We start from the raw sequence: 14,961 nt of genomic DNA on the forward strand, positions 1-14,961 counted from the left end.
ATGAGGGAAAGGCATATGCTGCCATTTTTTTAGACTTAGCAAAGGCATTTGACAGGGTGCCACATGATAAGCTGATATTTAAGTTGCAGCACATGGGTCTGGATGTCAACTGGATTCAGGATATTCTGTCCAATAGGTATCAGAGAGTTGTGTATGGTGGGGCAGTTTCAAGGAAGCAGAGGGTTACAAGTGGGGTCCCACAGGGCTCAGTACTGGGACTTATATTGTTTAACCTTTATATCAATGACATTGCCAGTGGATTGCAAGGGGATATTCAGTTGTTTGGGGGATGATGCGAAGCTGGGAAGGATTATTAGTAATAGTGCAGGTGCGGCTGCCCTGCAAGATGATTTGAATAAGCTAGATAGATGGGCAAATGAATGGGGTAAATGAAGCAAAATGTAATGTCTTGAGGTTTGGGAAACATCGATGGGACTCTGCATACTCTATGGGAGGAGTTATACTGGAGGAAGTAGAGGAAACAAGAGATCTGGGGTTGATGATTGATAGAAACCTGAAATGTGGGGGACATATTACAAGGTGGTGAAGGTAACACAGAGGATTGCTGCAATAATGAGAAGAGCGCTGACCTGCAGAGATAAAACAGTTATCATTCTGTTGTATAAGACCCTGATCAGACCACACGTGGACTATTGTTCTCAGATTTGGTCCCCAGGATTTGAAGGGGATAAGTTAACTGTAAAAAGGGTACAAAGATGGATAACAAAGATGGTTTCAGGACTGTACAATGATAGTTATGAGGATTGGCTGAGGGAATGTGGACTGCAGAGATTGGTGGATAGTAGGAGAGATGATATGATTGAGACTTGTAAACTGTTGAGAGGTGGTTACAGGGTTGACACTGGGGAGTTCTTTCGCTTAGTTGAACAGTGGGAAGGAGTGATGACAAGAGGCCATCCCTGGACGTTACGAAAGGAAACTGTGAGCAAGAGGGTGAGGAGTGGTTTCTTTGCATGGAGGGTGACTGAACCGTGGAATGCATTGCCTGATGGAGTGGTGAGAGCGAGAACGGTCAATGAGTTTAAGGAGTAGTATGATAGACTTTGTGTTTCTTAAGAAGGACCTCCCACGATGAGTCTTTTGACTCCATGGAGGCCTGAATAATAATAATAATAATTATTATTATTTCATTTTGCGTTATGGATTTCTTACAAATCCATTTTATTTTAGTTTTCACCCTAAGTTGTTATTTTGTTTACTATGAAAATTAGAAATACAAAAGTGAATAAAAAAAAAATCATATGTAACGTTTGAAATTGATGTTGTTGAGTTATGTTTTTGAATCAGAACTGTTATTTATGTTTGAAAATTTTAGGAATTGAAATTTTTGCATGAAGAAATCCTTAGATGTAAAGCAAATGTACAGTCAGATTTGGAGAGTAAAGATAATGAAATTGAGAGGCTGAAAAAACAAGTAAGACTTCTTATTTCTGAAATTTTCATAAATATTATCAGAGTTTGTATAAATTTTCAATGTATTTCGTTTTGGTTATAATTCTTAAATAATTGAATTCCTTTATTTTAACAAATATTATGGCATGAAAACCAGTAAAACAACTTTTTAAAAAAATCTGGCATGCATGTTATGTAATAATTCACTATTCATAAGCATTCATAAGCAGTGCTTTAAAGTAAATCATTAGGTTAATTTGTTTTTATGTATATATGGCAGAAGTAGCCAACAATTACTTCTGTTTACATAAATTAATTAAGGTATTGAACTTCATAATTAAAAAAATTATGAAACTTAATAAATTTTATGAGGCTAGTATTTTTCTCACCTGGTATCAAGTGTTATCAGATTCTGACTGTTAAAAATGTGATAAAATTTTATGATAATGGTCTGCACATGTCCTCTCCTATTCCTTTATGCTGTTTTTTTTTTTCCTTTCTCAATTTATCTATCTATCTATCCCAATGGCTTTAACAGGCTTTTAAAGCCCACAACCTTCCAAGCATGCTTGGATTTCGTAACCGAAATACGAGGATAGAATGGTCACTTCTATGCCTCAAGGTATTCTTGGCTGTATCCGTGTGTGTTCACGGGGCCGGTTTGCCTGCTTGCGGAATGAAAAACACCAGATAAACTGGTGGGAAAAACCCTACTGCCCGCGCCCAAGACCGGCTAACTTGGCTATGGCTGAGGAAGATCCTTCAGCTCCTCACGTCTCCGACGGGAATCGAACCTAGGACACTCCTTCCCCAGACATATGGTTGCGAAGCGCAAAGCCACTAGGCTAACCGCGCGGACTTTCTCAATTTACTATCACAATAATGACAGTAAATATTAATTTTCTATCTCAGTTATTACACTTACAGAGACATTAGAACTGTAATTAACTCTTGCATCACTACAGTCTGGATTATTTTTTATGTTGCCTACCCAGTGCATGGTGATTTGCCACCTTACATGTGTACCATTAAATATGCCACCACATTGATTAACGTGATCAGAGAATGGTAAAGTAACAAGTGTCATCCTGTGCTTGTGAGGAGTCATTGGAAAGCTTGCAAGAGCATCTTTTTTCTATTTGGCCTCAGTACATATTTAATGATCAAATGTCTGTAACAGAGAAAATGCCCTTCAGAACTAAGACATGTTACCATGTTTCCTATCATATCGTATGGGTCCAGATTCAACTTGATCAGTAGCTAACAATTTAGACTAATGCATATCATTATAGAATGATCCATCATAAGAATTATCAACTTCAGAAGCATTTTTATTTCTATTATCAGAAATTAAATCTCTAGTCCTTAAAAAAATTGTCTGAATCAGAATCTGATAATTCTTAAGCATTATTCTTACAGATTCTAAACTTTTCTTTCTAAACTTGCAAGTTTTATCAACTGTTAATAGCCTTTCATCAATAGTTATATTCATCATCATCATAATGCTAATTACGGTTACAGACCATATTTGTCTCTTCTGGTCTCATTATCCATCCAATATCCTTTTTTTTTTTTTTTGAGGTCTACCCTGCCTTCTCTTTCCATTTGGCTTATATTTCAGTATTTGTTTAGGATATCGGGTGTTGGCCAATCAGTTTACATGTTCTATCCATTTTTGTTTATAATTGTTTAGTTTTTCTTCTATTGATTTTGTTTTTAGTTCTTTTAAAATGTCTTCATTCCTTTTTTGGTCTAATAATGTGTATTTTGCAGTTCTCTTAAATCTCATTTTACTAGTTTTTTTTATTCTTTGTTTATCTTGTTTGTTTATTGCCCAAATTTCACTGCCATATAATAATGTGGGCACTGCTAAAGTATTATATATTTTCAATCATGTTTCTTTTTGTACTATATTTGGATTGAGTGTTCTATTTATCAGGCCTATAATCTGTAAAATTTTTGAAGTTTTTAATTTTTTGTCTCTTTCTTCTTCATATGATATTTTACATCCAAGATAACTGAAAGTATTTATTTGTTCTATTATATTATTATTAATAACTGTTTTACTTCTAACTGGAGTTTGTCCACAAAATGCCATTGTTTTAGTTTTATCTATGAAAATTTTTAGTTTTATCTATGGAAATTTTCATTCCAAACTGTTCTACTATAATGTTTAAATTATATATTGCTCTTTATAAATTATCTTCTTTATCTGATATTATTACCTGATCATCTGCAAATAATAGCATATTTATTTTATTATTCTAGGAAATTTCTATACCTGGATTGTTTAAGGTATTCTACTGTATTAATATTTCATTAATGTAAATATTGAAAAGTATTGGAGACAGAGGGCATCCTTGTCTTACTCCTTGGTTTATAGATTGTTTTTCACACATTTTTTTTTCATTTATTTTTATTTTAATTTCATTATCTTTGTATATATTCAATATTACGTACTAAAATATTAGTTATATTTATTCTTTGTAATATTTCAAACAGTATATATCTTTTTACTTTGTCAAAATGCTTGTTCATAATATATAAACAAAAGATGAGTTCTAAGTTAAATTCTCTTCTTTTTTTTTTTCTATAAGTAGTTTTAAGCAGAAACTTGCATCCATTGTAGAGCAACCTTTTCTAAATCCATTTTGACATTCTAATAATATTTTTTCACTGTATATTTTTAGTTTTTCATTAAGTATTCTACTATATATTTTGTAGCATGCATTCAATAAACTAATACTTCTGTAAATTTGATGTACATAATTTCTTATATCAGAAGATATTCTGCCCCAAAATTATTTTCCTGATAAATCAAATGTCTAGACAAAGGACCAGCATGAATCTATTTCATGATAAAAGGAATTGAATCAAATGGAATAAATACCTTTAGAGGAAATCTACTTTTTGTAATTTTTTGAGCATCAAACATTGTTTACTGTCTGAATTTCCCAGCTGAACTTCTGAATTAAAGATTTTTGCATGATAAGATAATCAGTCTTATGCACAAACTCCAACATGGAGGGCTAGGATATCTCTCTTACTATGGCATCTGCCTCTTGACCTCTCCCCAAAGACCCTCCAGTGGCGGATCTTCAGATCTGGTGGTCTGATGGTAGGACCTTTCTATCTGGATATTGGCTACAAGATGAAGATATTGGATACCACATTAAAGGGAGAGAGAGAGGAAGATTAGCTGCAAGATGGAAAGAACATATTCTTTCCATCTTGCAGGCAAATGCCTAATCCTTGATATGAAGCATAAAACATCATTCTCATCCGAATAATAAACCTAGATTTACAGGCAAACATTTTGAAGGCTTATATCATACTAAATATCTTCGTACACTTCGCCCAAAATTAGATCTGCTTTTATTTGTCTTGTACCTCTCAAAATCCCATTCTGTAGGATTGTCCTTTGGATGTATGAATTTAGCCTGACAAATTGAGGTTACACTTAATTCATCAGTCAGTAGGGTATTGATATATAGGAGGAAGAGGGTTGGTGAGAGGACAGAACCTTGAGGGAACCCCAGCATTAGTTGAATGGTGAGAGGATAATTAGCCATCCACCACCACACATAGTGAGTGTCCAGATAGAAAGCTGGCAATCCAATTACAGAGGTCTTGAGATAGACCAAACAGTGGTAGCTTGCTTAGTAAGCCCTTGTGCCAGACCCAGTCAAACACCTTGGAAATATCAAGTCCAACTGCTTATGATTCACCAAACTTTTCCATGGCATTTGACTAGAGATGGGTGACATATGAACAGATCTCCTGTTGATCGGCAACGACGGAATCCATACTTGTGGTCATTTATTAGACAGGTAGTTTCAAGGCTGTGTAAGAGTTGGGAATTGATGATTTTTTCCATTACTTTAGATAGGACTGAGGTGAGCGAGATGGGACAGTAGTTGGATGGCAGTGACTTGTCACACTTTTTGGGAATGGGTTGAATATAGGCCAATTTCCAGGCTGAGGGATAGATACCAGTGGAGTAAGACAGTATATATAAACGACATAGGACAGGAGACAGTTCTGGTGCGCAAACCTTCAGGACAATTGGAGGAATGCCATCAGGGCCAGGAGACTTTTATTGTGTCTAATTTAGTGTTTTGCTGATCTTTTTCTGGCAAAAGGATATAGGGGACATTGTATGTTTGGCATCTGGAATGGTTGGGGGACATTTGCCATTGTTGATTGTGCATGCATTGGAGGCAAGGTGTGAGGCCAGGAGATTAGACTTTTCTGTAGGAGATGATGCAATGGAGCATCTGGATATGATAGAGATGGGAATAGTACTGGGCAGAAATTACAACTGATTGCTTTGGCGAGAGACCAAAAAGGTTGGCTGCCGTTTGGACAGGCTGCTAATTTCCTGCTTTTTGCTCTTTCAAACTCTGTTTTGGAAGCATTGATTGTTTTTTGTTTATTTCAGGCTTGGGTATAAAGGAGGATGGAAGCTCTCTAAAGGAGGATGGGATTCTTGATCTGAGCCAGTAATGGTATGTTTGGTTTTTTATTTGTACTGCCTTGGCACATCTTTTGGAAAACCAGGGTTTAGTTAGGGAATGGCAGGTCAGAGTACTGTGGGGATTGTATGATTCCATGCCAGTGAAGAACTTTGGTTATGAGTTCAGTGCATGTCTTTGGGTTGGAAGGGTGGAAGCAATAAACCATGGGAATGAGGCATAGAAGTTGTGGAGGCTGTCCCATTTGGCACTGTTATAATGCCAAACTATTCTTGTATGGGAGTGGCTGTGTCAGCATTGTTGCATGGGGGGAGGAGATGAGCACTAGGTTGCCATCAGAATTGCCTAGCAGGCCCTCTACTTTTACTGTGTATTTGGAAGGGTCATTGGTCAGGAAGAGGTCTAGGTGTTTGGAGAGTGGTTTGGGTTATCATGTATTCTGGTTGGCATCTAAATGAGTTGTGTAAGGTCATTAGTGATGGCGAATGTTTCAGCATCTCTGCCTGCAAGATGTGTACAGCTGGAGGAGGAAAGCCAGTTGGTATTGTGTACATTGAAATCTCCTAAGAGGATGATTTCACTGTTGGGAAAGTGGGATTGGAGAAAGTCGATTTTTAGGGAGAGGAAATAAAAGAGCTCAGGGTGGTTGGTTGCATTTGGAGAGCGATAAAGGCAGCATATGAATTTAACTGAGTTGAGTAGGGATATTTTCATCCAGAGGAGATCAGAATTGGGCGATTCTAGGTTGAGTGCTCTCTGGTAAGGTATATCGGAGCAGATATATGCACAGACACCACTCTTGGGTTGAAAGGAGTTAAAGAGTGTGTAGTTTGGAAGGTTCAGATGAATAGTGCTGGAGGGAGGTGAGATCAGAGTTTCTGCCAGAAAGAGTAGGTGGGGTTTGGTAGACTGCAGGTGGTAGCGGACACTATTAAGGCCTGAGTTTTAGGCTACGAATATTGGTAAAGTGGATTTGTAGGGTTTTGTGAGTGATATGTTTGACAGCAGGGATCCTGCACGTTTCCCATGCAGTACCTGCATACTGGTCACCATGATGGCTGCTAGTGGCATCACTTGGTTTTTATTCCAAATTAACTTGTCTGTAGTCGCTGGTCCAACTGTAGTCACCATTTCGATGTTTTTCTGCAAGTTGTTTTCGAAGATGGCATCCTTGTTCCCTTTGTGCAAATGATAAGTCTGGTCGAGCACGTATGCGTGACTGAGGCCAATTTAATTACACCCAAAGAGCAGAGTTTATTGGAATATTTTGGAGCAAATTGGGATGGATATGAATCTGGTCATATAGATTAGAAGGTGGCTGATGGACAGATATCAAAGAGTGGTTTATGGAGGGGTTAAATCCAGGAGAAGGCAGGTGACTAGTGGTGTACCACAGAGCTGAGTACTTGGTTCTTTGTTGTTTAATTTGTACATCAATGATACGGGAGTTATGGGGAATGATTTGATGGGAAATATTCACTTGTTTGCTGATGATGCAAAACTGGGAAGAGCAATAGTAAATGAAGGTGATGTAGAGATACTGCAAGATGACTTAAATGGAATAACAGTATGGGCAAAGGTAAATGGCTGCCACTTTAATGTGGCCAAGTGTAAGGTGGTCTTCCACTTTATGCTGATTCCATGTGGATGAAGAAGTGGTGGAGAGGATCCAGAGGCTAGTAACAAAGATTATGGCAGGTCTATGGAATGCTGCCTAAGAGAATAGATTGATGTTCTGTGGGCTTCTAAACTAGTTGATGTGTGAAAAAAAGAGGAGACATGATAGAAGCATATAAGCTATTGAAAAGGTTTTATAGGATTTATACTAAAGATGTTTTACAGTACATGGTAGGAGGGAAAAAGAACAAGAGATCACCCATGGAAATTGTTTAAGAGGATGGTTAGCAAGGATATTAGAACTAGATTTTTTGCATTAGAGGGTGGTGGTGATGAAATGGGTTGCTAGCAGTGGTTATGAGGGCTTCATCAGTGAATGAGTTTATGGAGAGGTATGATTGGTATTTTGGTGTGTGAGTAATGAATTTCCCATGATGAGTCTTTTGATTCTGCGGAGACATATATATAACAAAAATAATAATAATATATCATTTTGATCTGTTTTTCTTTGTCCAGTAGTATGGTTGGGAGGAATTGGATAATCTTGACAAATTTTTGAAAGGATTCCAGATTTGAATAAAATTCATCCTACCAGCCAGAGTCTTGAAATATTTCTTATTGATGAAGAGATGGACAAAATGAGTCTTAAACTAGTTAAATTAGTTGCTAAATGCATAAAAAGAAATAAGTAAATGAAAATAAAAAAACAACAATCCTAAAATTATTATCTTAGTCATCGTGTGTGTGTGTGTGTGTGTGTGTGTGTGTGTGTGTGTGTGCGTGCGCGTGTGTGTGTGTGTGATGATGATGATGATGAAATTTTCTATTATCATCTGCAACAAACAAACTAGCAAGCTAAGTTTGCATTATTTTACAACTATTAATAGTTTACCTCTGTTTATGCCATTTATGACTGCTTTGGTTTAAAAGCAAGGGTGTTAAGAGAGAGAGAGAGAGAGAGAGAGAGAGAAGATGCAGGAAGAGCTTTGAGAGGGAGCAGCAGAACTGTGGGTTGAGTTGAGAGAGTGAAACAGTAAACATAACTGAGAACATACGAAAAAATGTGAGTGATGGAGGTATGGATGATTGGAATGAGTAAGAGAGTAAATGTGACCAGCATATAATAATAGTTAAGAATGGAGAAAGGGTGATGTTAAGAATGGAGAATTGATTTTAATGAGTGGGATAGTACACTTGTGTGGAGTTCTTCAGAGAACAAAGCATGAGCTTGAGAGATTGCAGAAATATCTGGCAAGGTTTGCTGAGAAGATAAAGATAGGTGAGGTGTGAGGGAAGAGAAAGAAATACTTGACTAAGTGAGAAAATGAGAGGGAGGAAAGAATTCTATGGCTTGAGCTGATGAAATTATTCTTCCCAGATTAACGATGTTAGTGAGGATGTTAGTTCCAGAAAGGCAAAGTCAAAGAACTTATTCTTTGGTAGGTCCAAATAACTTGAAATGAATAATTTGAAATTAGATGTGTGCAGTGAGTTTCATGGACAAAAGACTTATATATAAGGCTAATGGTGTGTATTTGAATGGATTTAGTATTTGGAGATTGGAAAATGTACTGCCCAATGGAGGAAGTGAGGAGATAGGATAGAGTCCTGTGAGTTACTTAAAGGTTTTATAGGTTTGATGCAGATGAAATCTTTCATCAGATGACTAATGTGGTGAGAACTGTTCTTGCCCATCCAGAATCAATTCTGGATGGGCAAGAGCAGTTAGCAAAGGTATGAGGGCTAAAATTTTGCTTAGAGAGTAGTGAATAAGTGGAATGAGTTCTTCAGAGTCCCTGTGCATGTTTTGTTGGTGAAATGAGTGAATACAAAATACGACAGGTATTGGGTAAATATTATGGCCTTTCTCAGTGAGCAATGATAATGGTAGAGGGCTAATGTACATTAATTTGTCCAGTGATAAAAGAAAGGCAGTGGACTCTACAGAGTTTGTATTTTTTAAGTGACACGGAGACAGATCTGATCATCTTAGGAATGAGGGAGAGAGATGGAGAGAATCCAGAGGTAAATGACCAAGATGGTGGGCAGGTCTGTGGAATGCTCTTCATGTGGATAGGTTGAAGATTATTTTTCAGGATATGTTTTTCATATTATTTCATATTCATCTGTTTTTCATTTTTCAGATTATGTTTTTCACTGTATGCTACTTGGTTTTTTGAAACTTGTAGTTGGTTTTTATGCAAAGTTAGTTTACTCTCTCAGGCCAGATAATAATAGATTATACATCTGCTCTTTTGCAGACTTGATTCACAAATTGGAGCCTTTTAGATTGATATAAAACAATTACATGTTTTTAAAATTAGTACTGAAAATTTATAAAAACTGTTTCCGTAAATGCAAATAACATGAATACTTCTTATGTCCTGTATTTAGATTACAACAAAAGTTAACAGTACTGCAAGTGAAGCAGAATTGGGATTACGTCTTTCAACATTAACAGAAAATCTTATACAAAAACAGACTCTGATAGAGACTCTCAGCTCTGAAAAAAACTCCCTTTTGCTTCAGATGGAACGCTTGGAAGTGAGTGAAATTTTTGGTTTCTAAATAAAACAGGATTTAATACACGTGCTATGATACTATTACTTTTAAAGCTTTTATGAAATTATTGAATAAGAAGGTTGATGAAAAAAAGTCATTGGTCTTATGAAGGAATTGAGGTAGAACCATGTAACTTACATATTATTCTACGTATTCCCCACAATGTGTTATACACTTATTACAACGCTGCTGCATCATTTGTTAAATCCCATGAGAAAAAAAGTCTCTCTCTTGTTGCACAAACCCGTTCTCAGTTGCAGATATGACTTTTCATCTGTGGTAAATTTTGTCCTTTTCAAGTGTTTCTTTAAATTTGAAAATAAGAAATAGTGAGATAATAAGAAATAGTGAGATGGGCCAGGTCTGGCAAATAGGGTGAAGTAGACATTGAAAGCCCAAGTTGTATTGTCTGTTTGGTTTCCTGAGCAGTGGAAGCAGATGCATTGTCCTGCAAAAGCAACATGCCTCTGCTCAGTTTTCCACACTATATTTCCTTCAGTACCTCCTTCAGTTTCTTCAGCGCTCTTCAAATATAAACTGCTGCTGTAACAGTTCCACCGTTTTTGAGGGTACATCGTAAGATTACACCATCCATATCCCAGAAGACAATGGCAGGAACTTCCTTGCTGACGTTTGGCTTCAGAACTTCTTTGGCCATGGAGAACCTTTGTGTATCCACTCCATTGACTGTTGTTTGGTCTCTGGGTCATAGTGATGAAGCCATATTTCATCAACAGTCATAATACGAACTAAAAAATTTGCACCTTATTTCTAAAGACCCAAAATCTCTTGAGATGACAGCATACATTTTTTCTTTTGGTTGGTATTCTTCACCACAAGATACTTGTTGCATAGATGCCAGAAGTATATTGTAGTGATGCTGTGTTTTTTTTAATAATTGGTCATCTAGGATTATTTTTAATTAATGTTTTCATTAATTTTGTGTGTATGTAGTTAGGATTTATTTTATAGTTTATTTACGAAGTTTATCTGACTGGTTTAATATGCATAAATTTGATAAATTGATAATAATTATTATAAATAAGAGAAATGCTGTTGGTGTTACTTATGACAAGAGGTGGGTTGTAGTTGCTGATTAGAAGAGACTGTTTTTTCTTAAATAATTAATTTATTAGAAGTGTTTTTAATTCATTTGGTGTATGTGTGTGTGTGTGGTTGAGCATTTATTTTATAGTAAGTTATATATTTATAAAGTGTGTATTATGACATTGTAATATAACAATGGAACCTGTAAATCCTTATTTTGAATTTGACATGATGTTTGTTGTTGCATGTGTAGAATATGTAGCATATTCATCAATCATATTAGCAAATATGATTGATCTGTAGGATAAAAAAATTATGGTGCTAGTATATGTCAGAAATGAAGAACATAAATATTGAATGCAAGCAGAATTTCAAATAAGAGATCAAAGAAGATGGTGTGGTGATTTGTCATATACACAAGAAGAAAAGTGAGTATGAATGACAATGTTATGGTGTCTCATGGTGATGGTAGTGGAAAAGACATAAAAGTGTATATGGAAAAAAAAGTGATGTGAAAACAGTAGAAAAAGTTGTCTGCATGATGTTGGCAGCAAGGTTTTACAGTACCATATAATAGTTTGAGAGACTAGAAAAGCACTTAGCAAATAGCAGGAAAGGTAAGAAAGGAAACAAAACATGAAAAAGATTAAAAAAAAAAAGTACTGAAAAGCAGAAATAGAATGACAAAAAATAATAGAATAGAATGATATATAGCAATTCAATGATTAGTGCTGTTCTGGACAAATTTGTAACAAAAGTGTGTTTTCATGATGTGACTACGCTTAGCATGGTTAAGAAAGAATGAGTGATTTGAAAAGAAAAAAATAGGGTATGGGAAAAGATATAGTGTTTTTTTTTTTTTTGTTGAACAAAAAAAAAAAAAAAACAGTCAAAACAACAACAACAAAAAAAAAATTGTTAGTCTCTTGCCATTTACGAGAGAGAGTTGATTGTGAATGGACTGTGTTGGAGAAATGGTGGGTGGGGAGTATTGTATGGGATCATTTTAATGGTCCATAGTATTTGTATTTCATGGATAGATTACATTTCAATGAATTTCATATTAAGTACTTGAGGAAATTGTTGCTCACTGAAAGAGTGAATATGGAAACTAGATGAGTTTGGTGGCACAAAATATGGACATATATACGTTGAATTTAAATGCATAATGACAGAAATTACGAATGAGAGAATGGTAGCATTAGGAATGACCACATGAATGCCGAGCTAGTGTTTTCAAGAAAGAAAAGCAAAAAACTATCCTAATAATATCAGTTTTGATATTAGTTGTTAGGATTTTATTATAATTTAGAGTAAATTTATATCATATATCATTTAAAGATTACAGTTTGCACAATATCATATAAGATTTTATGGTGTGTAATGCCTACAGAATGTATACTTTTCATCATTTAAAAATGTGGCACTTAAGAGATGGGGCCTTTTTTTTTATGTTTGCATGAAATTTCAACAATAAGAAGAGCTGTATAGTGGTGATAGTGGGTGCAATAAAAAAAGTGTTTTCCATCAGAGAGTTACGAATAGCATGATTGAGGGAGCGGAAGATGAGAATAACATGTTGGATTTGACGTTCGGTAGTATGACTAGAAATACGGAAGATCTGAAGGGTGGTGGTGATTATGTTGTCAGTGAATCTTGAGTGAAGATAGGGTGCTTGGAGATAGAGGTACTAAGAGAGGAAGTGGAAGATATGAAAAATAGGCTAATTCATGTGAAGGGAGAGATCAGAAGACTTGAAAGGCTGACTTATGTGAGACAGATGAGAAGTGTGAGAGAAAGTTTCACAGCTATTTTATAGCTTACATCACCCACCACTCTACACATGCCACAGAAAGGTTCAGAGAAATTTGTGCTCTCACTCTTGACATTTCCAAAGCTTTCGACCATGTCTGGCATCTAGGTCTGCTAAAGAAATTTCTGCCCTTTGGTTTCTTTGCCACCCTCTGTAATCAGGTAGCCAGCTTTTTCTCTGGTTGTCCTCTGCAAGTCATGGTAGATGGCTCCCTCTCTTCAAGTTCTCCACTAATGCTCTAGTGCCTTAAGTCTCCTGTCACCTAATCTTTTTCCCCTGTACATAAATTACCTATTCACAATCACCACTAATCCTATCCACAGTATTCCATATGATAGTACTCTCTACTCATCCAACTTATTTGACAAACCTTACAGTATTCTGAATCCCAGGCTACAAGATCATCTATGACTAGTGCCTTAAACATTGATTTGCATACTATCTGTCAATAGGGCTGAGGAAAATCTTGTCATGTTCAATGCCACCAAAACACAGTCATATCTTTTCTCTCACAAAAGAGATCTCAGCTCATATACCCTTATCCTCAGTAATACACAAATCACCACAAGATCAGATCACTCTGTTTGGGCTAACGTTTACCTCCAGTCTCTGCTTGATAAAAACATCACATCAATAGCCTCCTCAGCATCCAAAAACACTACGCATTCTCTTTCATTCAAGATACTGTTGTGCATCCAACCAACTGTTAACTGTACAAATCCCAAATCTGCCCATGCTTAGAATAATGCTCACATGTTTGGGATGGTTCACCTAAAACTTCCCTTAAAATCCTTGACTCTCCAGAGATGAATAATAAGGCTCATAGATAATATCTCTCTTACAGATTCATGTCAACCATCTCACAGACCTGAAAACAGAAATAACATGCATGCAGTCCTTCACAGGACAAAACATGAAATTGAAATGTTGAAAACACAGCAAGAGATTAGTCATACTGAGAACAGGAAAAAAGCAAGAGGTCTGAAGCAAAAAAAGAAGATTGTAAGAATAAACGAGAGAAAGAGTATAAGCAGATAATTTTTTATGATAACAGGAGTACTTCATGGAAGCATTACAAAATCTTAAATTTAGTTCTTCAGAACTGAGGCAACTTGTGGTAAAGGTGGAATAAGCTCTCATCACTCCTTGTCTTAGTATCTCCCATAATGCAAAGCACATCTCTTTGTGGACATGTATAATGTTATGCATTAAGGGAAGGGCCACTACCCAGACCCGTTTCTACCTTTATTGAATGTTCAAGTACAGGTCAAACTCCAAAAACTCAGCGTTGTTCCCTCAGTAACAGGCTCACCCTGCCACTGAGAAAAATTCTCAGAACCGGTTGGCTCTACACCGTGGCAGGCTCATCCCACCACCGAGCAGAGCCACTCATTTGATCATATCTCATTTGAGGGGTAACAGCAACAGCCGTGCCTCAGTTAACTTCACAGGCTGCAGCACTGCCATTCATTACCCTCCCACACACACGCATACACACACCCAAGACCTGGGTGACAGCAACAGCCAAGCTCCAGTTAAAACTTCATGGGCTACAGCATTGCCATTCGTTACCCAAGCTTCCAACCGATTTCGACATTTGTTGAGGTCTCATCAGTGGGAGCCAGACCCAGAGGTGGTGATACCACGGTGGAAGCAATGGAGAAATCATATTTTCCTATATGAGTTGCCAAAAAAAGGTGTCTCACCTTATTATTAGATTACTCTGGATTTAGAGAAAGATGGAAGTTTTTTCCTACTTGGTTAAATTATAATAAATTTAGTTTAATCCTTTATCCAAGTGTAAGCAAAGTTTGCACATGAGTATCTTCAGGACTGAGGCAACTCATGGTAAAGGTGGACCAAGCTCTCATCACTCCTTGTCTTAGTATCTCCAATAATGCAAAGCACATTTTCTTGCGGACATGTATAATACTATGCATTTAGGGAGGGCTACTACCTAGACCGGTTTCGACCTTTATCACCTCCCACTGATGAGATACTAAGACAAGGAGTGATGAGAGCTTGGTCCACCTT

At 36.5% G+C, this 14,961-nt stretch overlaps 1 protein-coding gene across 2 annotated transcripts in view; it reads left to right on the forward strand.

Annotated features, from left to right (window-relative positions):
• LOC150102568 (golgin subfamily A member 5-like) overlaps positions 1-14,961 on the forward strand; it is a 358,953-nt gene that overhangs the window by 218,181 nt on the left and 125,811 nt on the right. For both annotated transcript variants that reach the window (XM_090399729.1, XM_090399728.1), the window contains exons 9-10: positions 1,337-1,435; positions 9,900-10,049. In XM_090399729.1, coding sequence (XP_090255855.1) covers positions 1,337-1,435; positions 9,900-10,049 — 249 coding nt within the window. The remainder of the gene's footprint in view (positions 1-1,336; positions 1,436-9,899; positions 10,050-14,961) is intronic.

Source organism: Typopeltis vanoorti, chromosome 10 (assembly GCF_054136105.1).
Source record: "Typopeltis vanoorti isolate ZY-2024b chromosome 10, IOZ_Tvanoo_1.0, whole genome shotgun sequence".
NCBI lineage: Eukaryota > Metazoa > Arthropoda > Arachnida > Uropygi > Thelyphonidae > Typopeltis > Typopeltis vanoorti.